This window comes from Alosa pseudoharengus, unplaced genomic scaffold, assembly GCF_046254945.1.
Source record: "Alosa pseudoharengus isolate Yale_2024_CS ecotype anadromous, Long Island Sound unplaced genomic scaffold, YU_APseudo_1.1 YU_APseudo_1.1_scf_22, whole genome shotgun sequence".
Lineage (NCBI taxonomy): Eukaryota > Metazoa > Chordata > Actinopteri > Clupeiformes > Clupeidae > Alosa > Alosa pseudoharengus.
In genome coordinates this window covers 9814668-9842167 of record NW_027468680.1, presented here as the reverse complement: position 1 = coordinate 9842167, position 27500 = coordinate 9814668, and the positions used below count along the sequence as shown (strand labels likewise).

The 27500-nt window shown below is 43.9% G+C and overlaps 3 protein-coding genes across 6 annotated transcripts in view; all 3 read right to left on the bottom strand.

Annotated features, from left to right (window-relative positions):
- Positions 1-8546, bottom strand: part of eif2ak3 (eukaryotic translation initiation factor 2-alpha kinase 3) — a 38909-nt gene extending 30363 nt beyond the window's left edge. The window contains exon 1 of the mRNA XM_076300459.1: positions 7988-8546. Coding sequence (XP_076156574.1) covers positions 7988-8253 — 266 coding nt within the window. The 5' untranslated portion in view covers positions 8254-8546. The remainder of the gene's footprint in view (positions 1-7987) is intronic.
- A 1562-nt stretch (positions 8547-10108) lies between these two features.
- Positions 10109-18198, bottom strand: rpia (ribose 5-phosphate isomerase A (ribose 5-phosphate epimerase)). Its single transcript, XM_076300457.1, has 9 exons — positions 17955-18198; positions 16933-16993; positions 16539-16594; positions 16380-16439; positions 16188-16252; positions 16010-16078; positions 13739-13880; positions 13415-13514; positions 10109-12074 (listed from the first exon to the last, which is right to left on the bottom strand). The coding sequence occupies exons 1-9, from the start codon at positions 18153-18155 to the stop codon at positions 11977-11979; spliced, it is 852 nt and encodes a 283-aa protein (XP_076156572.1). The 5' UTR covers positions 18156-18198; the 3' UTR covers positions 10109-11976.
- A 1602-nt stretch (positions 18199-19800) lies between these two features.
- The window catches only part of slc4a11 (solute carrier family 4 member 11), a 69953-nt gene continuing 62253 nt past the window's right edge, over positions 19801-27500 (bottom strand). For all 4 annotated transcript variants that reach the window (XM_076300453.1, XM_076300454.1, XM_076300455.1 and 1 more), the window contains exons 18-20: positions 24881-25076; positions 23251-23420; positions 19801-23112 (exon numbers count right to left, since the gene is read on the bottom strand). In XM_076300453.1, the coding sequence (XP_076156568.1) occupies positions 23046-23112; positions 23251-23420; positions 24881-25076 (433 nt within the window). In that variant the 3' untranslated portion in view covers positions 19801-23045. The remainder of the gene's footprint in view (positions 23113-23250; positions 23421-24880; positions 25077-27500) is intronic.

Here is a 27500-nt window from a genome sequence, read left to right as displayed (position 1 = left end):
ATGAGTAATTTATCACTTCCTGGCCACTCCACTGCACCACCTGACACTGAGCCCCACTGCAGCATTGGGCTGGGCAGTACTAAAGCTGCTCCATTATGGCAAAACCATATCGGTTTTAATTTAGTCAATATTGAGATCACAATTATCTAACAAGATTACACGAAGACTTTGGAAACACCATTCATTTTCCAAACTAAACTGAAAAACAAATGAATAAAAAAGTTTACAACTGTTACCACTGTGAAGTCAAGTCAAGTCAAATCAAATCAAATCAAATCAAATCAAGTCAAATTTTCTATAGCGCATTTACAGATGGCTGAGCCGCACCAAAGTGCTTCACAATAAAGAGCTAAGTGCAATAAACAAAAGAATGACCTAAGGCAGAAGGGGGAAAAAATGAAAAGGTAAAAGGGGGAACATATAAAAAGGTAGCCAGGGGACACTATTCACTGGCACATAAAGCGTACCCCATCAGAAGTGATGGGGTGTGCTGGGTTTATACCTAAAAACAAGAAGCTTATTGCAAAACATAATATAGCAAAATATTTAGATCTCGATTATGTTGTTTTCATAAATCATTGGAAGTCAAAATTGAAATTTGATTTCAATTATATGCACAGACCTCGCAGTTACTGAACTTCACACACACACACACACACACACACAAACACACACACACACACACACACCTGAGACATGTCGTATATAAACCTGCCAGGAGGTCAAAACTATGAATTTCAAGACTACCAAATAGAAAGCATCTCCAACTCTCCCACACACACATACACACACACACAGTTGTAAAACTGTGCCTTCCAGGCTGTGGCTCTATTCCTGAGAGCTGACAGGTTGTGGAGCAGACTTCAGAAGGAGTCAGCCTCACTCTGGGGGTGAGCGGAGCGGAGCTCCTCGGCTCTTCCTGCTCCCGATCGCTCGCTCGCTCGCTGGCAGGCCTGTCTGGAGGAGCTCTGGATCACCAGATAGACTTAAGAGTTCCAGCTCACAGCCGTACTCCCACACTAACTAGTAACTGGGTGGAAAATGTACTCTGCAGGGAATGGGCTACTGTCTTATACCTTGACAAATCCATCCACGCCCACGGCAGTAAACGGCTCATCTCGGTGTTTGTAAACATCCTGGGGAACTTTAAGACGGTAAAGTGTAGTGGAGCTGGGAATAGGTAGCAGGCAAAGTGACCTAGCAAGTCAGAACTGGCACTGGAACATTTTCCGTTGTCACAATCGCATGCCGTGGCTGTGTTGGTTGGTTTCACATTAAGGCATTTGGGGTGTTTGGGACATGATGTGGGAGATGAGAGAAGGTTCTGGAAGGTTCCAGAAGGTTTTAGAAGCTTCTCTTCTGGTGGAGCAGAGTGCGGTCACGCTTATCAAGCAGCTTAGACCTTGGGATGTGTTTGGTTTGGCAACACAGGGTTCCTGTACACACGCCTATCTCTCTCTCTCTCCCCCTCTCTCTCTGTCTGTCCATCTCTCTCCCTCCCTCCCTCCCTCTCTCAGAATGTGACATTTGTGGAGTGTGAAGGAGGGTGGCTGAAGGTGAATAGGGAGCAAACAAACTCTTCAGTCAACGCTTCGGAAGGGTTACTGACAGGGGCATAGTGTTGCTCAAATATCTGCAGCCCTGAATACAAACACTGTCACAAACATGCAGGTACACACACACACACACACGTGTTTCCCATACATTGACTTATTTGTGGCGGCCCACCACAATATCAACACTGACCACCACACAATAATTTTTTCAGGTTGTACTACATTGTGCTTAAATCTGGTTAGCATCATAAGCACGCTGCGCTACTTTGTGCAATCAAGTTAATTCTGCAAACCTACCACCACAAATAAGAATTCAATTCTGTGGGAAACACTGCGCGCGCACACACACACACACACACACACACACACACACACACACACACACACACACACACACACACACACACACACACACACACACACACACACACACACACACACACACACACACACACACACACACACACACACACACACACACACACACACACACACACACACACACACACACACACACACACACACACACACACACACACACACACACACACACACACACACACACACACACACACACACACACACACACACACACACACACACAGCTAGAGTCAGCGACTGAGAAATTGTACATCAATATGATGTCCACAGCACATAAGCCAATTAACATATTTACAAACATTTATTTATATATAAATCACTGTTATGCTGGCAGATGGACTGGCAAGACTGGTTGTGGAACAGTACAACATTCTTCTCCAAAGTCCTTTCTCCGCTCATCTCGCTGAGAAACTGATTGTTTTTTCTCTAGACGCCGCCTCCCGTTCATAGATGGAGGTTCTTTCCCCCCTGTGTTTCTACTTCACTGTGTGTGTGCGTGTGTGTGTGTGTTTTGTTTCACTGGGCGTTTGTGTTCTGGCCCTGCCCTCTCCTGAGGTTTCCCCTTCTTGAAGTCATCTGCCGATCAAAATGGCGAGGAATGTAGCCACCAGCTACCAATTAGAGATCTGCCTTTACCACGCGTACAGTATGGCCGCCTGGGATGGAGGGGGTGGGGATGTGTCCTTATTGATGGTATTCACAGTAAAGGGGTTCATGTCTTGATCGTTTGTTTATTTACTCTCGTATATGTCCTTAGGTCAGGCTTGATCCGTGCACTGACAAGAGTTTTGAACTCAGAACTGTGTTAATGATGCAGAGGAGTACTCAGCCCCAAACACAGCACTTCCTCCAACGCTGCTATTGTTTTCATTTTCAGCCCAGTCTCCGTGGGCCTCCAAGGCCTGGCTTCTGATTGGCCAGCCAGCGCCGAGGCTGTGCATCACAGAGAGCGTTCCCGTGGGGACCTCTTCCCCCCAGAAAGTCTGTTCCGTGTCACAAGGAAGGCCTGGGGGGTGAGTGCAGACATACAGAGAGAGCTGGGGACTTCACAGCTTTGACTGCGCTCAGGGTTTGTTTGTGTGTGTGTGTGTGTGTGTGTGTGTGTGTGTGTGTGTGCTGATGTGTGAAAAAGCAAGGCTGCAACATTAAGTGGAGAGGCCACTCGCTCTAAACCCTGCTGTATTAAACCTTTAAACTATTAAATAAATGGAGGCCATGTCCAGGAATTGGAACACTTGTAGCATTTGTGTGTGTGTGTGTGTGTATGAGTGTGTCCTTGTGCATTTGCCAGGGTACCAGGTGTGACAGCAGCTGTGGGTCTGGCTCCTATGGTGACACTGAGACACAGACACAGACACACACACACCAGTTGAGCATGGAGGGGGTAACATAGCTGACCTAATGTGGACTCATGACAAACCAGTAGAAATAGCTGAGGCACCAACAGTACAACAACAACGTGTGTACACACTCACAGAGGCAAACATCACACAGGCACACACACACACACACACACACAACACACACGAAACACATGACACACAAACAAACAACACACCCAATGACCCACTTCCCATAAAATTATTACATAGCCATTATTTACATCTAATATCAGACATCTGTAATAAATGATAGACTTTTCGGTAACACTTTACTTGACAGTATCGACATAAGAGTGACATGACACTTTCATGAACATATGACACTATCATAACACATGAAACCTAACCCTAACCCCCAACCCTAATCCTAACCAAAACTCTAAACCTAACCCTAACCCGTTATGACAAAAACCGAATGTCACTTAATAATAGAAGCGATGTCATAAACATTTATGACCCGTTCATAACAGTGTCATGTCACTCTTATGTCGACACTTGACAGTATAGTGTAACCGACTTTTCTAATGTACTTTCAATGAACTTTCTCACTGCATTTCTTATGAATCACAGCTGTTGACAGAAACCGGAAACAATGCAATAATGATACACGACTCCAAGATTGACCTTTTGTTTCAACATACGATACTTTGTGTGCACGTTGTGAAAGCCCAATTAACTTTTCACAAAGAAGAAAACAAAACAAAAAATGAAATCCTCAGCATCCTACACGAGCCTTTAGCCATGATCAAACATCTTCATTAGGAGGAGCTCGCCGTTTAATCTGCGATTTACATCTCCCTGGTGACCTCCGCTGCCTGTGGAGCCTCGGCTTAGTCTGGCGCTCCCTCTGGGCCCTCGTATCAGACGGAGCTCTGCGCTAATGCTACGCTAACCCAGCGCTGCTCGCGCTCAAGATGCGCTGCTGCTGCTGCTGGTGGTGGTGGTGGTGCTGCTGCTGCTGCTGGTGCGGCGGCCTTCAGGAGGCGCGCTGGCCTCGTCTCCCAGCGCCAACCACAGCCTCCAGCTGGGCGGAGAGCCCTCAAGTTAGAGCCTCCAGCACCACCGGCACCGGCTCAGAATGAATGAGCAGCTCTCGGAGGGCTAACGGGAGGCAGGGGTGGTGTGGGGTGTGTGTGTGTGTGTGGGGGGGGTAATGGTTTGTCTGAGCTGAAACGGAGGTGTTAACTGGCTGTGGAGAGGGTGAGAGTGGGCTGGGAGAGCGTGCTGTTGGGAGCTGTGAGGCTGCGCTGGTGCAGAGGGGCAGTGGCCTTTGGTATGTATGGGCAAACAATGTCAGGGCTAATTGGGAAAGGTCGGCTCCCTGTGTGTGTGTCTGTGTGTCTGTGTGTCTGTGTGTCTGTGTGTCTGTGTGTCTGTGTGTCTGTGTGTCTGTGTGTCTGTGTGTCTGTGTGTCTGTGTGTCTGTGTGAGAGTTTGAGGACTAGCTGGTGTTGCCATGCCATGGAACTTCAGCGTTGTTGTGGTGGGTACTCCAGACGAGGAAGCTGGAGGGGGAGGGGGGGGGGGGGGTGGAGACTGAGGGAGTGTGGGGGAGGATGGGGGTGAGAGGGATCTTCTCCCTGCTATGCAGTATTCAAGAGGCTGCCACTTCAGGGCACGGCAGGGGAGCGTAAACATACCGAGAGCGTGCGTGTGAGTGAGAGAGAGAGAGAGAGAAGAGACAAGACAGTGGAAGAGAAAGGAGAGAGTGTGTGCCTGCAACCAGACAGTATGTTGGGGCTATGGTTGCACCTGTAGTGTGTGTGTGTATGTGTATGTGTATGTGTGTGTGTGTGTGTGTGTGTGTGTGTGACAGATCTGGCAGATCTGTTAGCCAACAGATGTATTTCTGTTTTATTCATTCCCTCATATCACAGGCAAACAGAGACATAAACTACAAGCATGACAGCCTAGGTGTGACAGGCACTAGGGAGATGGAGACAAACAGAGAGAGAGGCTTTGGTCTCAATGCAGTCCGCTGTACAGACAGATTACACACCAACCAACACTCACATAGATTACACATACCCGGACTTTAACATACAACTTCTCTGTTTCAATGTCTCTGTTTCAAACAAACACACACACACACACACACTTTCAGAGCTCATTAAAACCAGAAACTCCTTCACTTTCCTCTTCCTCCTGTTCTTGCTCTCACCCTCTCCCTCTCACACACACAGGCGCACACAAAGACACACACACACACACACACACCATTAAGGCTCCTCATGCACGGTTTTGACACCTGTAATCAGTCATTCTGGCATCCCTGGTGCTCGGGGAAGCACTAGCCTCATTTCACTATAGGTGTGTTGACATCACCTTCAAAGTAGGTTATTTGGTAAGTGTTACTCTCACAGCGTGAGTGTGACCGTGTGTGTGTCTGAGTGTGACTGTGTGAGTGTGACTGTGTGTGTGTGTGTGTCTGAGTGTGACCGTGTGCACTGTGCACGCACAAAAGGGAAGCCTGACTTAATAAAATAATCCTGCCAATCCCTAGTCTCTGGCCTACATTAAACTGCACTAAACTGCAGACAAAAACAGGCAAACAACATGTGTGCCACAACAGACAACAGAACAGAAAAACAGAGAAAGAGAGTGAAACAGAGACAGACAGAGTGATTAGGTTGAGCGTTTAATTAGTATTCGATGCAGTATAAAATGCAGGAATTGACCAAGATTTTAAAGCTATGTCCTGAGAGTCGATGGATAGGCTACCCCTGCAGTGGAATGCAAGCCAAGTTGTTTTGACGCAAGCTGCTTCCTAAAACAACACTTCACCTGTGTGGGAGTGCTGCCAAGTTCACTTAACCCCTCATACACTCGCACATCCTGTCCTACAACCTATTCGATAGACTACTTGCCTGATCATACTAAACTGGACAACTCGATTACATCCACCTATTTGTATATCTGTATCACATCACACACACAAAAAATCCACCATAACACATCACGAACAGACACTTGTTCCCTGTAAACATGTCTCCTTATTCTTCTCACCAATGTGTTGATTATTTGTTCCTAGTTCTGCGCCTCCACTGCCCCAACCACGTAGACGCAACTGTACGGGCATGGCTGGAAAGATCTGTCGCGGTGCCCACATGCATGTCGGGGTGGGGCTATACCAGCTGCCCGCTGCAGCCCAGCCCCGTCTAGAACACAGGCACGGCTGGCTTTTGACAGCAAGTTCGCCAACAACAGTGCGGATTTTTTTTAGTGATGACGATCATTCACTAGGGCCACAGATCCAGTTGTCCCTCTTTTACCGATTTCTGTCTGAACCCAAAGTTTACTCTGACAAATAGTTACTACGGCAGAGAGGGTAATTAACTCTAAATGTGATCTGGACTATTTCTGTCAACGACAAAATACTTTTCTGTGGCCTTCACTAACTGCTTTTTAAACAAATTAACATTTGTAGCCCATGTAGATTGCTTCCGTCTCCTGTTGCTCATCATAGCCATGGATGCCGCGCACGCAAGCTATTTGTAGACAACCCCCTCCTGCTTCAACTACTTGCTACTTGGCGAAGAGCATGCATCATGTTAACTTTTATTTCAGGTACACCAAAACTACACATTCCAGTGGAATAGCACAACACACACAGCTGAGCACGGCACTTTGACAACTAGGGCCACTTGGTTGGACGTCTTGATGCAACTTCCTTTCAGAACACCTCTAAGTGGTAGCCTATTACGCAATGCAAACATCCGACGGGCACTTTTTCAGCCCTTGTGTAACTTTAGTGAGTAATAATTTCCATTTTGTTAAATCAACTCACTCTTTCGCGTTCGAACCCTCACAAGGAGACTCTTGTTGCAGGGAAATAACGCTAACGGCAATAACTTCCACTGTGGCAAAATTCATACACCAACTCCCATCAGGTATGTCATCATCCTTTCAACTTTTCTAAAAATAACTGTCACTATAATGCACAAATGTCTTACACCACGTAACACTACTTGACAAGCAAGCGCGGTGAAATCATATCAAGTTTGTAATTATTGCTCAATCACAGTTAAAAGTTGGGTACAGTATGCCCCGTGTAAACAAAGGTGGCCTCTTGATCTCACGGAACATATTATCAGCTCTGAGTTAACAGCAGATAGAGGCTTAGCACTGTGGAAGTTGCCTTTCACGGCAACTCCTAGCTCAAGTCATACAAATGTAACAATGTAACTTTCTCCCATGCAATAATCTACTCCGCGGTCCAAACTAATCCATGATCAGTTCCTTTTTAATGACGTACAGCCTTAGATTGCGATAACTTACTTTTGGTGGTATTAAAACTTGTCTGACGTATTCTTGATAGACAGCTGCTCCAACCATGCTAGCACACGGTCACGCATGTAACTTAACTACTGGCAGGCCCAGCAGCTGCAATCTCGATAATATTGATGCTAACGTGAACGTTTAGGTTGTTTATGAAGCGAGCTAGCGATAAGCGTCTTGAGCAAGTCGAATGACTGAATTGCAGGGGTCGACGGGGGGGCATGTCTGAACAACACCACCAGCTCGCTGACTAGAGAGCGAGGTAGCCTAACTTTGGAGGTCAGTGCATTTTCACAACTGAGATGTTAGGTGGTGTGAACTGTTTTCTTTACTAATCCATCAATTGACAAATACGTTATTAAAATCACTGCTAGCAAGCTAAGTTACATGCCTTTTGTGGTCGAAGCTTCCATCGCTGTCCCCAGGTGCCTCCTCGGTTTCTCCATTCGCACTATTCTCGTCATCTTCAACAGTCACGTCCCCATATCCTGGGGTGGTAACGCTTTCCAGGGCCCGCTCCGTAACTCCATCGTCGGTCGCCGTTTCTGTGTCCTTGTCGATGGAAGCTTGAGTTGCAGAAGTCCCAGTCAGAGCTCGAAGCAACAACAGGAGCACCAGAGAAATGCCCACGTTTCCTAACTGAAACCCCTTTTCCATTGGTAAAAGTGTCTCATCAGTGAAGAGGCATTCACATACCAAACCCTAGAGTGAATACAATGGAAGTGGTGACAAAACAGCGCTCAAAAGTAATTTCTTGAGCTAGTTCGTCACCAAGCCTAGTCTTCTCGTTGTCTTTTCTTAACGTAAACATTCATGGCCACTTGGGCACCATGATATTCCCTTTATACTTGACGTCGTACGAGCCTTGGTAACGCTCAACCCACCCTGTTTGCAAACTGGTTGGTATTGGCTGCAAACAATGTTAAACATGTGAAGTTCCCTGTACTGCAAGATGGTAGTTGCTTTGTCAAGTCAATCATAACAACTCGTCTACTAAGCAATCGTCGATTGCTCAACTCAGATGTCATTCACGACTGAACTTGCCCTTGTGAACCGCCCCATCAAACGCGGAATATTATTGGATGTTAGCGCGTCACTCAAGTCACGTGGGCGGAGAGATTGTGGCGTGTCTGGACATGACTGTGTACCGCGCCTCGTACAGCCAATGATCTACAGAACTTGCGCCTCACATTCAAACCATTGGTCGTTTTACCCAAACCGCGAAAGAGTCTTTGGTTTGTAATTCGCCGTACATAACTGCCTGTCCACGTCGTTGCTACGACAAGTTGAATAGAGGCGGGTCGCTGGCTGTCAACGCCTTTGACTGGGTCGAATAAGAGCTAGATGGAAACATCGACGTGGCCGTTTGCTCGAGAGCGAAAGTGAACACATGTCGGATTTGTTCTTCCGGTCGCACTAACCGGATTTTAGACAGACACGAAAATGTGATCATGTGCTTACTACTGCGTTAGTATTATATATTTATATAAACAATATTCCAATTGATAAACAAACTGAAAACTTATCTTGACAAACTTTAGGGCTACACAATACACACATAATTTGATGTGGCCATCTGCAAAACTCAAATCAGTCAATAGTTTGCTGCTGTACAATCTGTTCCTATCCTGTCCCGTCTTTCAAACCTCTTTCCAACACTGGGCGACTCTCAAGCAGCTTACGAGTCGGTCTGCTATAATACTATGGCGCCTCCTTGTGATGTAAAGATGGCAGTTCTCACATTTTTCTCTTTGAATAGTCAATCAGCTAGCCTCGTGAGATCATCCTGATCTCGCGAGCTTCAGGGTTTCACTCGCAGATCAGTCTGGCAACTTTACGTTAAAGAGATTTTGGAGCAGTTCACCAAACGAACGTCCAATCAGCGTTGGCTTTGAGGCGGGTTGAGGTGTGACGCAACGAACAACATCGCGCAAGTTTTATTCAGAAAGTATTCCTCTATTCCTGGGTAAGCTGTGAAGTCTCAGCCATGCAGCTGGGAGGAATGAACGACACAGACATCCTCCACGGCCGATTCCAGTTCATAATGGAGGAATATACTTTCTTCAGAAGTGTAGGCCTAGGGCCTACCGTGAAAACTTAATGGGAATTGTCGTTGATTAGGTTCATGTCACATACAAATGGTAAGTTAAAACATCTTAACGTTAGTTACGTTACCTAACTTAATTGTATGTTAAACGAAGGCATTAGAAGAACACTTTGTTTATCTAATTGGTTGATTTGGCCCATCGATAACCCAAAAAGGTGGTGACAGACAGATGGTTTATCCAATCAGCTAACCAGTATTTCCGCCCCTTCCCAAAAGTTCTTCAATGACAAATTCCCAGATGGATATGCGGAGCAAATCCATCTGGCGGAGTCAGGTTATCAGTCAGCTGCCGAGATTGACTTCAGACCTCTACTCTGAGAAAAGATCTTGCATGGGCAGAGTAAACCTATGTGACATTTACGCATGTTTATGTACATACAGTATTTCAAAAACGACAACCACAAGTTTTGTGTATTGGTCCTGTTTGAAACTGCAACTGAGAGCACAGTAAAATGCAATAACAAGTTCCCCTGTTTCCACTTCACAGTAGTGCTGGTACAAACTACATTTCTCAAATATCCACAGTAGATCAGAAAACCATGAAACATGGGTGTATACAGACATTGAACATAAGATGCTCAATCTTACCTTTCAACCACAAAATGCCTCAATCGCCCAACAGCATTTAGAAGCTGAATGACTTGATTGATCCAGAGGCTAAGACAGACTTGAAATAAGGCCAGTTCATTTGAGAGTCCACAAGGCCATCTTGGCCATTGGCAAACAGGCACATTCTCATAGAACACAGTTAACACAAAGGTCATGACATTGAACTTTAAAAAAAAGGAAAGAAAAATATAATTTCTTAATTAGTAAGCACATTTTCTGCTTTTCTAACAAGGATACAATCACAAGTGCAATACAAGGGGAAAGAACAGGGACTCACTTGAGAAAGAGTGATATTAAAACAGTAAGAGATCAAACAGACTACAGATATTTGTGGACATGGATGAACACAGACATTTTGGAGAAAAGTTACTCTGAGCCAACCTGAATACTCCACCCTCCCTCCTCTCCCATCGGCATAATATGCCCCAACCTTTGGTTTGTATAAACAAAACAAAACAAAACAAAACAAAACAGGGGGGGGGGGGGGTTATGCATGTTTGTTCCATGGTGAAAGGCCAAAACCACCGCAGTGTCCAGGTTTTTCAGTGCTGCTTACGTGAGACCCCTTGGCACTACACATTATATGTCTCTTCCTGCTCTACCAGAAAATTGTGAGCTCAGCAGGCAATTATAACACCATTGATTGGCTGAAAACACACACACACACACACACACACACACACACACACACACACACACACACACACACACACACACACCTAAGTGAGGGACATCTTAATTGTCTGCTGCCTATTAATTAGTGTGTACAGTACAGGAGAGGCATCTTAAATATGCAGGGCCCAGGATCCTCAGATAATGACTGAGCCATCCATTCCACCACTGAAACAAACACGAGGCACATATTGAAAAGAACTACTGACATTTCTTCTATCACTAATGCATTTGAGTCACATTCATGGCCATGTGCATGAGAGTGAGCAGAGAACACATGCAGTTAAGTGGTGAACTGTCAAATCACATTGACAGACATGCATTTTAGGCTAAAATTCACCCCTCAGTCTGAGAGGGAGAGACATTTAACTTCTTCCTCCACAACTATCAAGTTCTCAGTCAAGCGTGAGAAATACACAGAGTGGAAGAAGAAACAGACAACACCCAGACGGCCTCTCTCTCTCAGATTTAGCACCGGTCTGTAAGAGGTCCAGTATGGGGAGATGTTAATCTTTCAGCAATGCCTTGGCAGAAGAGAGAAACCATTAGAGTAAGTGCAGAGGGATATTCCACAAAGCATAATCTTCATGTCAGTCAGATAACTATGCAAAGTCAGACATGGAGAACACTCAAATCTGACTCATAAGTCTTAGGTGAAAAGTGCTGGGTTGGGTTGTACTTTTGGATTGCATTTGATCAGATAATTTTGTGATTCTGCTTTGAGGAATACACTTCCCCACCCAACTTCATCTGACATGTTACACCTGACCTGGACTTTACAAGAGGAGACGAGAGAGACTCTCTGGGTACATAAGTAGAAAATTGTTAGTAGCTTACACCCAAAGTAAGGGGACATTTACAGAGGTATGGCTGTGTGTGTATGTGTGTGTGTGTGTGTGTCATATCTTCTTCATGGGCACTTGAGGTGTCAGGCTGAACATCTCTTGAGTTGAGTGCTCCGCAGGTGAGGTCTCCGTTGAGCGGGTGGAGTCTTAGATGATTGGCGGGTCTCTGACCTTCACACTTCCGTCCTCCATGCCAAAGTAAGCCTTCTCTGCCATCCCCACAAATAGCCCAGTCTCCACCACACCTAGAAAAAAGCAGACATTCAGTGAGCAGGAGAGATGAAGACGTCAAGAGACTGGGATGAAGAGAGAAAGACAAGATAGTGTATGTACAGTACATGGGATGGACAAAACGACAAACGGCTCATACACACAGTTGCGTTCCGTCAGCGCATGCCAGTGGGTGTTTCCGACGGTAGCTATGCAAATGACTTGAAGTATAACCGTAATTTGATTGGCTAGGGCCGTCCGTCGATTGGCTTGATTGGCCGGTGCCGTCCGTCGGTGCAGCAACAGCTGAAGTTCTCAACGGGAGCGACGGGAGCAACGCGACGCAACGGACTCACAATTCAGTTCGGCAACGGATGACGTAAGCCCATGTAAAATGAACGGGATGCGTCTCCAGCACTGCAACGCACGCAACTGTGTGTATGAGCCGAAATGGAGAAGAAAGGACTTGGGTGAAATATATGTGACACAGAGGGTCCTAAATTAACAGAGAGTGGAAAGGCTAATGTTTAAGGTGAAATATATGTGAGGGAAAGAGGGTCCTAAATAAAACAGCAAGTGCAAAGGCTAATGTTTAATAATGAAAGCTAATTTAATAACTTGTCAAAATAGATTTGCTGATTTAATACCATGAGCAACATTCCAAAAGCAAACATTGGTGTGTGAACTAAGTGCTCGCACACAACACACAATAGCTTTAGCAAAGTCCTTTTAGGCAAGTCCCTCCTAGCAACGCTTAGGCGGCCATATAGCAACGCTTTTTGGGCACTCATCGGGCATCCTATTCAGCAGAAATGCACGTGCGCAAGGCTTCACGACATCAATCTTGCTCCAGCGGCGAGTTCACAACACATGATTGGCAAGATGTCTTCACAACACACCATTTGATTGGCTCAATGTATTCACACCACATGATTGGCTAAATGTATTTACATGTCAACGTTTTGCCGAGGAAGGGGTGGGATATGTGTGAGTGACGAGGCCCTTTTCTAAAAACTGGGACCACAGATAGTTCTCAGTTCTACAAATCTACAGTCTTGTAGTATTGATTGAGTTCCTACTCCAAAGGAAACTATTAAGCATGTACTGTACTGAATAACACCGTTTAGCCACAAAAAGCAATGCAAGAGAAAGACGGTGATACATTTTTATATACAGACATTTCGAAAGCCACCACCGTCAACTACATCAACCTATTAAAAGCATAAAAATAAAACATGGTAATCCTTGACTTCTAATACGATATACTTCAAGATAATATAGTACTAATCATGTGTCATCTAAATGTGAACAACCATGCAGATTTGTGTAATGTTGTGAATGTCTCAGAGGGTCATACTTGAGGAATCAGACTGACCTGGGATCATTTTGATGGCTGTGTTGACTTCCTTCCAGTTCTGGCTGTGCTCAAACTTCCAGTCCAGGATAAAGTTGCTGTTATCAGTCACTACAGGACCCTAGGAGTGGGACAGACGCATGAATCAAAGCTGAACCCACCAATCACACTTAATTTGCCAAATACAGTACATTATCCTTTTGTCCTGAACCAAACACTATTATAAAACTTGCATTCCAAACTCATAGTGTAAATGTCTCATAGGACATTGTAGAAATGATATTCAATATAAGTGCTATGTTCCACCACCAGTGCATGTCTGAGCGTGTGTGTGTGTTTTCTCACCGCTTTGCTAACAGCCATCCTTAACACCGCCTCTCCACCAAACCTCTTGGCAATAGTCCTGGAAACGGGGACATACGCCATAGGAATAACCTCTATGGGGACCCCCTTCTTCCACTGCTGGCCTAAAGACTTTGAGTCCTTCCTGTACAAACAGGAAATGACATACAAACGGTACATCAACATACAGACATCACAACAGTATTCCAACCACAATGCTTAAGGCTAATTTGAAAGTGCAAGCTATGATTATACTGAAAAACTGGATATTTAAGATCAGCCAATTAAATTACACCTCTTCCTTCCATGGACTTGAAGCAACTTGACGACAGACAGATGGACGGACAGATAGATATTGATGCCCAAGGGGAAATTCAAAGTCCCAGTAGCTTAAGACATCACACACAAAATACACTACAACATACACAGAATGATAAAGTAACAAATCCACGACTCATATGGATCAGTGTCTGACACTACGTTCATTTCCCCATTTACAGAACACCTGAGGTGTTAATGGACGGGGCTTCAAACCCTGAGAATGAGAGCATGTTTGCCTCCCCATTATCTGGCTGATAGCCCAGTGTTTCCTCTACATGCATTCAGCGCGCCGCAAAACCGTCACATGATCAGTAGCATCACGGGCGACGTAATGACATTCACTTGCACACTGCGAAAGCACAACAGCTGAGTTACCAACTTTCAAGGGGAAACAACTGTAGCTGGTTTATATTTTCCTAAATCCCACCTACAATGCTGCCTCAGTGTTAACGTCATGGCCAGATCAAGTGTTGAACTTCAAGCGTCATAATGGATGGTATAAGTAAAAGTTGCTGTTTTTTTTTTTAACTCAGTGGAATATTAACAGTTAGGTTGACAGACAGAGACAGACAGACAGATATTCATCCCGAGGGAACACATGCTTCACAAGGTAGACTCCCCTATTCCTTCATATGGTGGTGCTTTAGAAGCAAGTGGTGGATCTGTTATAAAATAAATAGCCATTTGTACTAGCCATTAGTGACAGTAACATTAGCCCAATTGTTTACAGTAGAGTAGCCTATTATGGATAGCATGCTAATCGTTCATATTCAGTACAAAACGCCACTGGCTCACTGGAACCTTGGTTAGCTAAAAAATTGGGTTAATTATGAATCACTCTGAAATTTAACAGTAATTAAACATACATCCCTGTTGTGTTCATCTGAGCCAGCGGTGTTTTACACTGAAATATGAATTCAATAAAGGCATGTTTTGGATCTTGATGTTTGTAGGCTGCCTGCTTTAAATTCACATTGTGATTGTAAACCTAAAATGCCCTGACAGTGGTGCAAATTAAAATCTAAAAGCTTATGTCCACCTAATTTTGTGTGCACTCACTCGCACTTTTATGAGTGAGTGAGTGAGTGCATGAGAACCAGTTTATTGTTCAATTGCAATGCTAGCAATGCAGTCTGCGAAAAGTATGTGTGACACACACCAAATGTTTTTGTGAGGTGCTGGCCACTGGTAGAAAGTTCAATGGTAGAAAAGTGAGGTTTTTAATAGACAAATATGTTTCAACCTATAAGGCCTTCATCAGATTGCAGTGCAGTCTTTGACATAACTTTAGTGAATAGTTATTTTGTTTGGGCGCTGAATCGCTCTTACCTTATGGGGTTAATAATCCCACCATGCACCTTAAGTATAAGTATATATACTCTTTTGATCCCGTGAGGGAAATTTGGTCTCTGCATTTATCCCAATCTGTGAATTAGTGAAACACACTCAGCACAGAGTGAACACACAGTGAGGTGAAGCACACACTAATCCCGACGCAGTGAGCTGCCTGCTACAGTGGGGCTCGGGGAGCAGTGAGGGGTTAGGTGCCTAGCTCAATGACACTTCAGCTGTGGATGTGGGCATGGGAGAGCAGTGCTCAACCACTTCCCCCACCCACATATTTCCTACTGGTCGGGATCGAACCGGCAACCCTTCGGTTACAAGCCCAAAGCCCTAACCAATAGGCCACGGCTGCCCCTCCAAACACTGCCTCAAACACCTTAACACTGCCTCAAGCACTAAGCACAGGTTGGCTGGAGAGTAAAGATGAGGCCAGAACCCCGGGGATACTAGGCCTGAGGAAGCCTTGCGGTGGCAACAAGCACCACAAGTGATAATGGGGAAGCGATGAGCCTCCACACACCTCCACTCGTCCGGCTTTCACCCGATAGTGGGGATGGGGCTATTGACTCATCAATATCAAACACTCTCACACACACACACACACACTACCTGAAATCTGCGATGACAATGAAGTGTTTGGCACAACCAGCTACAATCTTCTCCTGGGTCAGACAGCCTCTGCCGGAGAAGAGCAACAATATGACCAATGTACATTGCAATGAACCATACCGCTCTCAAATATTTTCAGATAATGTCAAGGGTGAGGTGTGCTTGCTCTTCCTCTTACCCTCCTCCCTTGATCAGAGCGAGGCCTGCATCCACTTCATCAGCACCGTCAATGGCAACATCCAGCTGTCACACACACACACAGAGACCATCTTTGAGATACCTTGTTGAGTGGATGATAAAACAGCCCTCCTTTCCAGACGTGTGAATAAAGAAGCTATGTGTGTTGGTGGCTGCCTGCTCACCAGCTCACCTCTGGATGCCTGTCCAGGTCAGAGAGAGTGAGGCCATGCTTCAGAATCAACTGGCGCGCCTGTGGAAAAGGAGAGACGGAGTGGTATGAGGAAGTTAGTGATGGCCGATCTGATTTCACAAACAGGGTTTAACATTCTCTTTGTGCAAGGACACTTACCTGGAAGGAGGTGGGGACACATACAATTTTCAACTTCTCCTGCCGCACTCTCTCCGCTAATGCACACACAGACACACACAATTGTCCATTTTAGCAAGAATACAAAAGTGCATTTTTTTTTTTAGCTTTCATTCAAACAATGTGACTATATATCCATAAATCTGTAGACATTTCCTTACTATCCTTGGACCTTTTTCACAGCAGCCATTTTTGACATGAAATACATGGCAGGCCCAGGTGTTACTGACATTGATTAAGGTTCTGATTATGCTACACTCAAACTGAACAGAGACTTCTTTAACATAATTAGTAACACTGTGCTGGCCTTATTATTGTATGTCAAAATGGCTACTGTGAAATAGGTCTGTCCAACAGACAGGAAAACTCCACTTACCCAGCCTATCCACTGCATACACTATTGTAGAGCCACTACCAACCCCAACGACCTGGTTGGTCTGCAGATGAAGGAAAACAAGATAACAGTTAGAAATGGACATACTCCCACTACAGTTTACGCACATTCAGGGTTCTCCAAGGTCAAGACATGCATGGGACTTACTTGGCAAACCCCACACATTGTTATCAATAGTCACTTTCTCATGCGCTGGATGCTAAAGAGAATACAGTCTCAGTAAAAAAGGTCTAGTGATGCCCCTGGCTTGGTCACAAGACAGACCATGTGCTCTGCATCTAGAATTAGATATTCGAGGATTCATCACCTTAGGTAAGAAGATAACACCTTAGATAAGATAACAAGCTTGTTACATGAGGAGTTAAACCACTTGGTTCGAGTATTAATGTAGTTCGCTAAATTATTAATAAGTGAGCAAAGATGTAATCTGTCCAGAGGGGGAAATAATACTTCGCCAAAACAGCAAAGTAATGTCACATACTATAAGTTATTGTTAGAACATCCACAAGCAAGACTGGCAGTCAGAGACAGCTAACGTTAATAACTGTGTTACTGTTAACTCAACCAGAGACGCTGGGACTTCGGTCAATAAATTACGATAGTGTAACGTAATGTGAAGTTAAAATAGCAACAGAAAGCTTTCTCGACAACAGCAGCCAGTGAGTGATATTTCGCCAATACAACATTTATTGGCATGGCCTTTGATGACATTAGCAGGCTAACCTTAAAACTCTGAACCATCGCGACATAAAATGGAAGTCTAGTTTCAATTTGTCCTTGCAATTTCACTGTTTGAGATTGACCAAATAGTCAGTTCGTGCCATCTGATTTTAATTTGACTGCACGTGCGCTAATCAATATCAAAGGCCGTAAGTTAGCCAGCTAACTCTGTAGAATGCTAATCAAGAGACTTGTCATGGTCGAACGAATGGACTTTGGTTCAAGTAACGTTAATACGTTAATAAGTTGTAGCCCTGTTATCGGTGTTTGTTTGGTCTACGCACCTGTATGTGGTTGTCCACTGCAGCGTACGCGGCGAGTTTCTTTGCTTCCTCTGCCATTACTGTTCCGTAGTTACGAGAGCGACTCCTGCAAATACACACGTGTGTCTCCTTCCCTATTTCAAAGAGGGGCGGCTTGATCCTCCCCAAACACAGTGATGAGAAAGATCCGACCCTAAGCCCGACCCACCTCTGGAACAACATCACCCTTCCTCCATGAAAACAAGTCTGACATGGAAGAATTGAGATGCCTAAAGTCGCTAAATGCTTGTAGAGGCGTGTTTGTTTACGATAACGCGTGTTGTCGCGAGTTATCCCCTTTCGCTGATATATAAAACATTGCGACTTATGCCTATGCCTGTCGTATGTGGTACAGATATTGTGGGTATCAGTGAAATGAATGTGTGGTCAAAAACGAGTGGTTGACATTTTTTTGCTGGGTCTCCTCTCAAACGTAATATTTCACAACGAAAGACAAACCCATTGTCTAACGGTTTTGAGCAAATATACTTCTTCAGATTGACTTACCAACAATGCATTTCAATGCATCTTGTGTATCAAAGTAACAGTGGAATATGGACAGGGAATTTATTTTCTGCAAGATGCATAGAAATGTGATCACTGATCTGCTAAGCAAGTTCCTCTTAAGCTGACATTGGATGGCACAGAACATGCTCAATAGACCTGTGGCAGTGTAGACCTCTGGTCTTATATTGGCTGCTGCTAAGAATTTAACTAAATCTGCTTAGAAAAGTAGTGTTATGTCATTTGATTCATATCTACCCATACAACTACACTGTGGCCCATATAGTCACATGGGTCCCATTTCAGATGAATAAGTTTGAATAAGCATGCAGGGGAGAGGAGAGGACCGTCTTATGTCATGGGGAGCCTCATCGAAAGCCTGCTGTTAACATTTAAGAAATAGAAACACAAAAACTATTATGCTAACAAAAACCCTTTACTTTACAAATCTGTGTCAGTGAAAATGTCCAGTTTACTTCAGGTTGGTACAGTATATGACACCTTGCCTTGCTCATGTTATTGCCATCTCCTGATCTCACATTGTAGCCAATAGAAGAGTATAGATAGAGATACTTTATTCATCCCGAGATAAATTTTAGGCATCCAGTTATACAACCATAACACAACAAACACACATATCTCACATACATAAAAATCACTCACAGAAATGTAAAAATTAAAGAGCATGTGAAGTGATTACAAAGGTCTGGTATGGTATGGATGACCATGTGATGGAGTATGTGCAATGGTGGTAGTGCAAAAGTGAACAGAGTATTAAGGTAAAGCCACAAAACTAGCCTACAATGTCATGATTAATGTACTCCTGCACAATGTTATGGAAGCTGAAGACACAACTCTTCCAAGAATACCTGCTCTCCTAGCACTCCTGAGAACCTCACACACCTAATACGCACTTACCACACTCTTCCCTCTTCTACCTCCTTCCTCTCCACTTCTCCTACCATACTTGACTAGTACTTATTATGTATTTAGTACTAGTACTGCCAGATGCAGTGGTAATTCCTAGCTGTAGTCTCCTCTGCATTGTATCTTAAATGTGAAAATGCTTCAATGTTGTAATGATGCTGCAACTATAGCTCTATAGCTTCAATTCATAAATGTTATTAGCTTAAATGTGTTTCTAATGCTATAATTGTAGCTCTTTAGATTAAATGTTAAAATACTAAATGTTAATAGCTTAAATGTCATCCTATTGCTGCAAGTTTGTATAAGCTCAGTGTGAGGGTTTCTTTGCGCTTCCCAGACCTCATTTCCACCATCCTGACTTGTGATAGGACTGCTCAGAAATACACCCAAACACATATTTTGGCCTTTATTTGGCAACCAGCTTGAAATGATTTATTTTCAGTGTATAGCATAAACCTCATATTCCTCACACGATCACTCAGATAGACATTTCTCTCATTTGTTCACAATGCAGTTTACAAATTCTTAGCTTATCTGTTGACAAAAGTATTATTTTGACAATGATTTTTGTTAAATGCTATATAAAAATCTACACATTGTACATTCATGATTAGAAAAAAAGGCTAAAAACAGAAGGAACAGAACAGCACAAAACATAACTCTTTAAACAAACCAGAAATTCAGATATAAGGTTCACAAACAGAGGAATACTCTGATGGTAATCATGAGGAGAATCCAATGTCATTTTGGGAACGACAGAGAGGGGGCGCTGTTGGATCACCCACAGACGGAAGAACAGAAAAACAACACCATTTCAGAGCAGAGGTTCTCTTGTCTCCATGGAGATAAAGTGAGGACAGAGAGAGTTGGGGATGACTAATGTATGAACTGGTATGGTAGATTGATAAAACGGAACTTCACTTTGAAAAACTGTACATAATATCTTCTAATCCCCACCCTCTCCCTCTGTCTCTCTCCAGACCTCACTTACATTTAGATAGATTATGCTAATTGTGTCTTTCCTTTTATCTATCACTTTTCCTTTCTTTTTTTAGGTATCCCCCCCACCCTCAATCTGTTTCATAAAAGAAAAGAAAAAACACTGAACTGGAACTTTTTGTTGGCTGATGGGGCAAGCCTTGAAACAATCATGCTGTACACTTTGCAAATAGTCTGAGATGAAATCCAAACACGGGGGGCTGAACTTTTACCATTTAGTGACTGAATGCAAAATCCGTTGCATGATAAAATGCCACACTGGCTCGAGCACTGGCATTGCTTGCTTGGAAACACTTGTATTACTGTATATATACAGAACTGATATGCTTCCTATGATTGGAGTAGAGTGATGCTGTGATGGTTCATACAGCTTCAAGATGCTCTGTTCTAACAGCCTCTGCCTTCATGTGTGCAGTTCAGGTTGTCATGTGCATCGTCATGACCGAGCATGAGTGGGTAGTCTGTATAGCCTTTCGACTGACTAAGATGCCTTGGCTAATGTATGTCTCAGCTGCACCGAAGCAGTTGGGAGATTGGTGCAATTCCCAGCAGTGCTGCCAGCTGAAGCAGTATACATATGGGCAGTTCAAAATGTGCATGAACTGACACATAACAGTAGGCTAAACTCTTTAAGGATTTGAAAATAAAAAAAACAGCGTACTAAATGTACTTTCGATGTGTTTTTTTCAAAAACGAAATGAAAAACCCCAAAAGTAATGTTGGCCTACTCACAACTCACAGTGACATTATTGCTGGTTGGAGAGTTCCCTGGAAATTAGTTTAGATATTAAATATTTGAAGATGGAAACTAATGAACTCTCAGCGATTCGCTCTCATCTCCAGCAGCTATGTCAGACGGACTCAGTGATGCAAGTGAAAAGATCTCTGATTTGGCCAGGCTTTCAAGCCTCCCCTGAATAATAATAATAATGATAATAATTAAAAAAAAAAAGAACTTTTGTGCAATCTGGGCATGGGTAAGCGAGGCTAGGGATACTAGGGAGCCATGACAGGTCGAAGGACGCAAATAATGCGGAATCATTTTCGTTTTTGGGCATATGCCATGAAGGAAATCCATAGAGTAGCAGACTGCAAAGTTGGTCATGTCTGGATCAGAGTAGGACCCATTTCAGAGTCATTTTCTCTCTAATAAGGACACTGACGACCTTGTGTTCCAGTCAGTGTGAGTTATCACACAACAAATAACCCGTCTATCTATGACAATCTGAACCATACACCCATACATCTCTCTCTCTCTCTCTCATTCTCTCTTTCTGTCTGTCTGTTTCTCTCTGTCTCTATATTGCTCTGTGTCTCTGTGCACTCAAATATTTTTTTTTAATTCAACTTTAATATTTTCTTTGTTCAAAATAAATAAAACAACCCTGGGTTCACTTAGAAAAGGCATTTTTTTGTCTTTAGTCTTCAGTATGATTCAGAGAAGCCATGCTTTATTTCACCAGATGGATGTGTGACTATATTATTTGTCTTTTGTGTGTGTGAGTGTGTGTATATTTCCATGTGTATGTTTGTGTGTGTGTGTGTGTGTGTGTGTGAGCGTGACTGTGAGGCCTCGATAAAACTGAGCCCAAACTTTTGAACAGATTCAGATTCCTCTCCAGAGTCTGATGTCACTCCGCTCAGAACACAAACTTTACACGTTAACACCTGTATCCAAACTAGAGATCTATATATTAACAGTATGACAAACACGTCTCTCTTAGAAATATCTAAAATACTGATCAGATAATTCACTATGGATATTGCTCTGATACACAGCTTTCAGAGAAGGGTATGTTTTCTACGTTTTGGTCTGTGCTGTCTCCTTAATTTGTATACTAGTGTACCATTATGAAAAGGAATGTCTGTGAGATTGGATTGGTCACTTTTTTTTGAGACAGTATGTGTATGGGAAAGTGTGTGTGTGTGTGTGTGTGTGAGTGTTTTATAAGTATAGGTCTACTTCAAGAGAGATTTTTTTTTTCATAGTGCATTCTAGTACGAATGAGTGTATTTGTGTGTGTGTGTGTGTGTGGGTCTGTATAATTAAGCACAGAGACACATACACACAGATGCACACACACACACACACAGAGAGACACACACACACACACAGACCACACACACACACACACACACGAGAGTTGAAGGTGACTCTTTGGCACGGAACTCAAAGGGGAAAACAGTGGAGAGGAATGGAGGTCAGATAGAACTGCTACAGGCTGCTGTATCTCATACTCAACTCACACCTGATCCCGGGAGCAATCTCTCTCTCTCTCTCTCTCTCTCTCTCTCTCTCTCTCTCTCTCTCTCTCTCTCTCTCTCTCTCTCTCTCTTCTGCTTCTTCTATTTCAAAATATAAAACATATATATATATATATATATATATGTTTTTCTCTCTTATCCTACATTCTGTAGATATATATATATATATATATTCAGCTCTTGTTTTTCCTGTCCATTATTCCATTTCTTTTCTCCTCCTCTTCCTTCTTCCTTGCTGCATCTCTTCATTCCAGAGCTCCACCTGCGCAGCTGCAGTTCCCTGTTATAAATCAGACTGTTTCCTCCCAGTGTTTTGTGTTCCAGAACTACATCCCCCAGAGGGCTTTGCGGCTCGGCTCAGTCTCTCTCCCTCTCTCTCTACATGTGTTGCGCGTCCATGATATCCAGGTAGCGAGCCTCGATGATGCGCGGGAGCAGGCAATTCCTGCAGAACAAAGGAGACGAGGTGTGATTCTTGCTCATCTTCACAGAGACAAATGTGCGTTTGCACTCAAACACACACACACACACACACACAAATGTACATCCAGAACATGCATACTGTTCATCACAGGGCTTTTACCTGATAGGGATCAGAATGATCATGAGCAAGGGAAAGATCATCTTCATGTAGGGTAAGGGGTACATCCCAAACGCACAGAGGAACAGCAGCTGCACCATCTGCAGGAAAGTGAAGTAATGGATCTTCCTCTGCGGGACCTTACGGATGTAATGGGTGGGAGGATAGGACGTCTGCGATAGAGAGAGAGAGAGGAGGAGGGAGAGAGAGAGGGACGAAGAAGAAAGGGGGAGAGAAAGACATTTACACAGTAAAAATCAATAACATTCCAAATGTTGCGGAAGACATTTTTATTCATTCCACCACTCAGCCTTCTCTCGTCCTTTATCTGTCTGATTAACAAGTGCCAGTCATCCCGCGCCGCGTCACAACCACCGTCGAGAGCACGAAAGTGGTGACATGGCGACAGCCGTGTCCATCAGCTTTGTCTCTGTTCACCCAGGAGTGTGTGTGTGTGTGTGCGTGTGTGCGCGTGTGTGTGTGTGTGTATGTGTGTGTGTGTGTGTGTGTGTGTGTGTGTGCGTGTGTGCGCGCGTGTGTGTGTGTGTGACAGAGTCAGTGCAGTGTCGTGCCGTGCAGTGGGTGAGAGCAGTATGCCAAGGAGATTCCTCCTACGGTTCGTCTTGGCTGTATGACAGCTGGAGCTGGAGACAGCAATGACAGGGGGGGGACACCCTGATCACCTTACCCCCCCCCCCCAACCCCCTCCTGGGAACAAAGCCAGTCACGTTTTTCTGAGGCTTCCAGTCGTAAATGGCTCACTGAGTTACACCGCCAGGACTCCCCACAGCCAAGCACGCACGCACGCACGCACACACACACACAAACACACACACACACACACACACAGACAGACAGAGAGCACAACACACACAGCAGGTTTCTTGGCATTTGATGCATTTTTTTTTCTCCTACAAATTCTGTCATTGTTTACACATTATCTCACAGAGTGGTTGTCACGGCACCACGCACCTGTGCTCTGACATGTCTGTCTCTGCAGCACTCTGTGTGTGTGTGTGTGTGTAGTGAGTGACTGATGGAGGCTGTCTGGAGTGCACGCTCACGGTGAGTGAAGGTTACATGATGGGGAGGGGGAGCTAACTCATAGATTAGGCGGCTGCCATTTTGGTCAGGCTCGATGCGTCTGCTTAGGAGGGAACGGATGGAATGAGGGGGAAGAAGAACACAAATGTTTCTTGTTGCCAAAGTCAATGTTTCTTTTCACATGGTCTGTGGCGTCGATGTCGTCAATATGCCTCGCTCTCATGCAATCACAAATAAACACACACACAAACACACTTCAACAGACAGACACATACACAACCATACAGTGCACACATTCACATATTCACACACACATACAGACACACACACACACAGAGACTTCCAAACATACTTGTGAAACGACAGATACATTTACACTACAAACACACCAACATCACTACACACAAAATACAAAATATTACAGACTCTCATACAAACACAGATCATTTATACACACATCTTTACCATGACACACACACACACAAAACACACACATATAGAAAGATACCCACACAGACACACAGAAACACAGACATCACATAACCCCCGATTGTCACACACACACACACACACACACACACACACACACCTGTTCTTTAAGCAGCAGTGCCATTCGGTCACACATCTGGTTGCCATCGATGGAGGTGAGGGCGATGTAGAGGAAGAGGCCATACAGGACGGGCTTGGGGATCCACTGCAGGGGCACCGGCAGCAGAAACACGCTCACGCCAATCAGGATGTTGGCAGCCAGGGACGTCACCCGCGTCTCCTTCACGCTCACTATGCTGAAACACGCGCACGCGCGCACACACACACACACACACACACACACACACACACACACACACGGAGAGAGAGAGTGAGCACGGCATGATGAGATAGAGGGAGAGGGGAGAGATGGCAGAGATCAGGGGGTAAAAAAAGCAATACACTCACATACACATTCTCACACTCTTCCCTCACACCAATCAAGATATGCGCCACATGCATCTCCTTCACACTTATTGACATGGGGAGATGATCTCAAATACACACACACACAACATTTAAGCGCAAATACACCCTCACACCAATCATAGTATTCACTATCAAGGACAGTAGATCATACAAAATCTCTCTCTCTCTCTCTCCCTCTCCCTATCTCTCTCTCTTTCTTTCTCTGTCTTCCTCTTTCCCCGCTTTCTGTCCTTGCACTGAGCATTGCAACCATGTAATTGTAATCATACTCAAATTCATATGAGACTTAAACCACAAATGCACAAGAGAATTATTAATTTTGTAGCTTTGAATATGTCTGGGGTCATGACATTATCCAGAACGGAGTACAAAGGCTGTTTTAATGACACTGTTTGGCTTTCCTGCACCTTGACTGTGATAGTAACTAGCTAGGCTAGGTGCTAGCTACACCAAGAAAAAACAACTGCTAAATCATACAATGTAAATAACTGACTTCAAAATATTCACAACCAAATAATGTGTCTTTACTCTAAAGTCACAACTACCTTTCATACAGACAATACAGTCTGAGTATACTTGGCTCTCTGGTTTGCTGGTGACCATGAAGCATAACAATCATGGTCCACTGACCGTCTGCACTCTCTGCTCCATGTACTCAAATAGCCAGCGATGCCAATTAAGAATCTAATTAACATGCTTTTAATTTGCCTTCGGTCATCTGTGGTAACAGTGAAAATTGGTTGTTAAATAGGAACATGCATACTGGTAAGCATTCAGCGAGAACAGATGTTACACCCACTACCTGAACAAGGACTTATGCAGCTTATATTCATACCTGCAAACTCAGAAGGGCTGAAAAGGGGCTGACATATTTCCGAAAGACGCCAACCCCCCCGGCAGAATTTAAATATGGCTGCATTTTACACTTTTACATATTAAAATGACATAGTCCTAACAGTAGACCTACCAGCTGTTTTGAGTTAGGGCCATGTTTAGCCTAATTGAATAACTTAATGATGGAGAAGATATTTTCAGACCTGCCATCCTTGAAGAAATGTCAGTATTACCTCAAACCAGGGAAAACACATTGCCCACCTTGGCCTTCATGTATGCAGCCAAGAACAGACCAAACAACATAAATGTTGACAATCTGTTTTAAAGCCTAATCCTTATCTATAAAAATCACTGGTGTTGATAGAAAGGGACTGTGGGATACCCATTTTCTGGTATCTGCGCGTCTAGATTTCTAGGGTATGGTTTATTAGTACCTCTTTTCAATCCATTATTATTTGATATTTTTTTGTGAGGAAATACATCTATCCCTCATGTTATGTTGGTGTCTTTCTGCTCCTCTCGTGTCTACTGAGGCTGCAATGATCACATTCCAACTAAAGGGGCGGGTCTCAGCAATAGGTGCGTTATGTCAGTCTACTAGAAGCCTAGGTCTCGCTTGTTTGTGCACTAATTATCAAGAATTATTATCTATATGCTACACAGAAAACAAACAAATTAAACACCTGAGCAAGTCAAAATATTTTGCTAGGTCCACTTTCAGATTTGTTGCAAATACCTACATTTGGCCTTGGAAAGGTCTGCGCTCCCTGAGAACGTCATGTCTAACCATCATCGACACATGGAAAATATAATGCTAATAATGAAATAACTCGTGAACAAGCAATAACTTTCCAAGACAATATTAAACTATTAAGCCGAGCTAAATTCACAATCGCACTCAGTGCAGAGTCGTTTTGTTTCGCAAAGCAATTCAAAACGGCCAGCTGCGAGAACGTGAATTTGCGAGTAAACACTTGTTAACCTCACCTCAGCAAGTCTTTCATTTAACCCACCGAGGGCAAGAGAAAAGTATCCTAACAATATGATGTTTTACCTTGAGTTTATAGTCAGAGAGAGTGTAGCATGTGGACCGTGTTTGTTAGCTAACATTTTCTTTTTTTCCTTGGTCATATCACTGCAGGCAGGCTATGCGTAACAGAAAGTGAGAGAGATAAAGAAAAAACGTTTCGGATCTACACGATTCACGTGAATGACATATTTTGATTCAAAAACGGCGATTTTCGCCGAAAGGTGACTAGTTTGCAGGTATGTTATATGTGCTTATGTGTGTGACTATGTGTGCTTGTGTATGTGCAACTGTAGATGTCAGTTTCAAGAGTGTGTGTTTTTGTAAGTGTTTAAGCATGACTGTGACTATGAATGTGAGTGTGTGCGGGTGTATTATTGTATGGTTGTCA

Bases quoted from the DNA above. Each gene is read 5' to 3' on its own strand.
- rpia (XM_076300457.1), bottom strand. From the start codon at position 18,155: ATGTTGTTCCAGAGGTGGGTCGGGCTTAGGGTCGGATCTTTCTCATCA. The intron at 16,253-16,379 runs GTGAGCTGGTGA...TGTGTGTGACAG, and splicing joins ACCTGGACAGGCATCCAGAG to CTGGATGTTGCCATTGACGG. The intron at 13,881-16,009 runs GTAGTGTGTGTG...CTGTTTGTACAG, and splicing joins ATTGTCATCGCAGATTTCAG to GAAGGACTCAAAGTCTTTAG.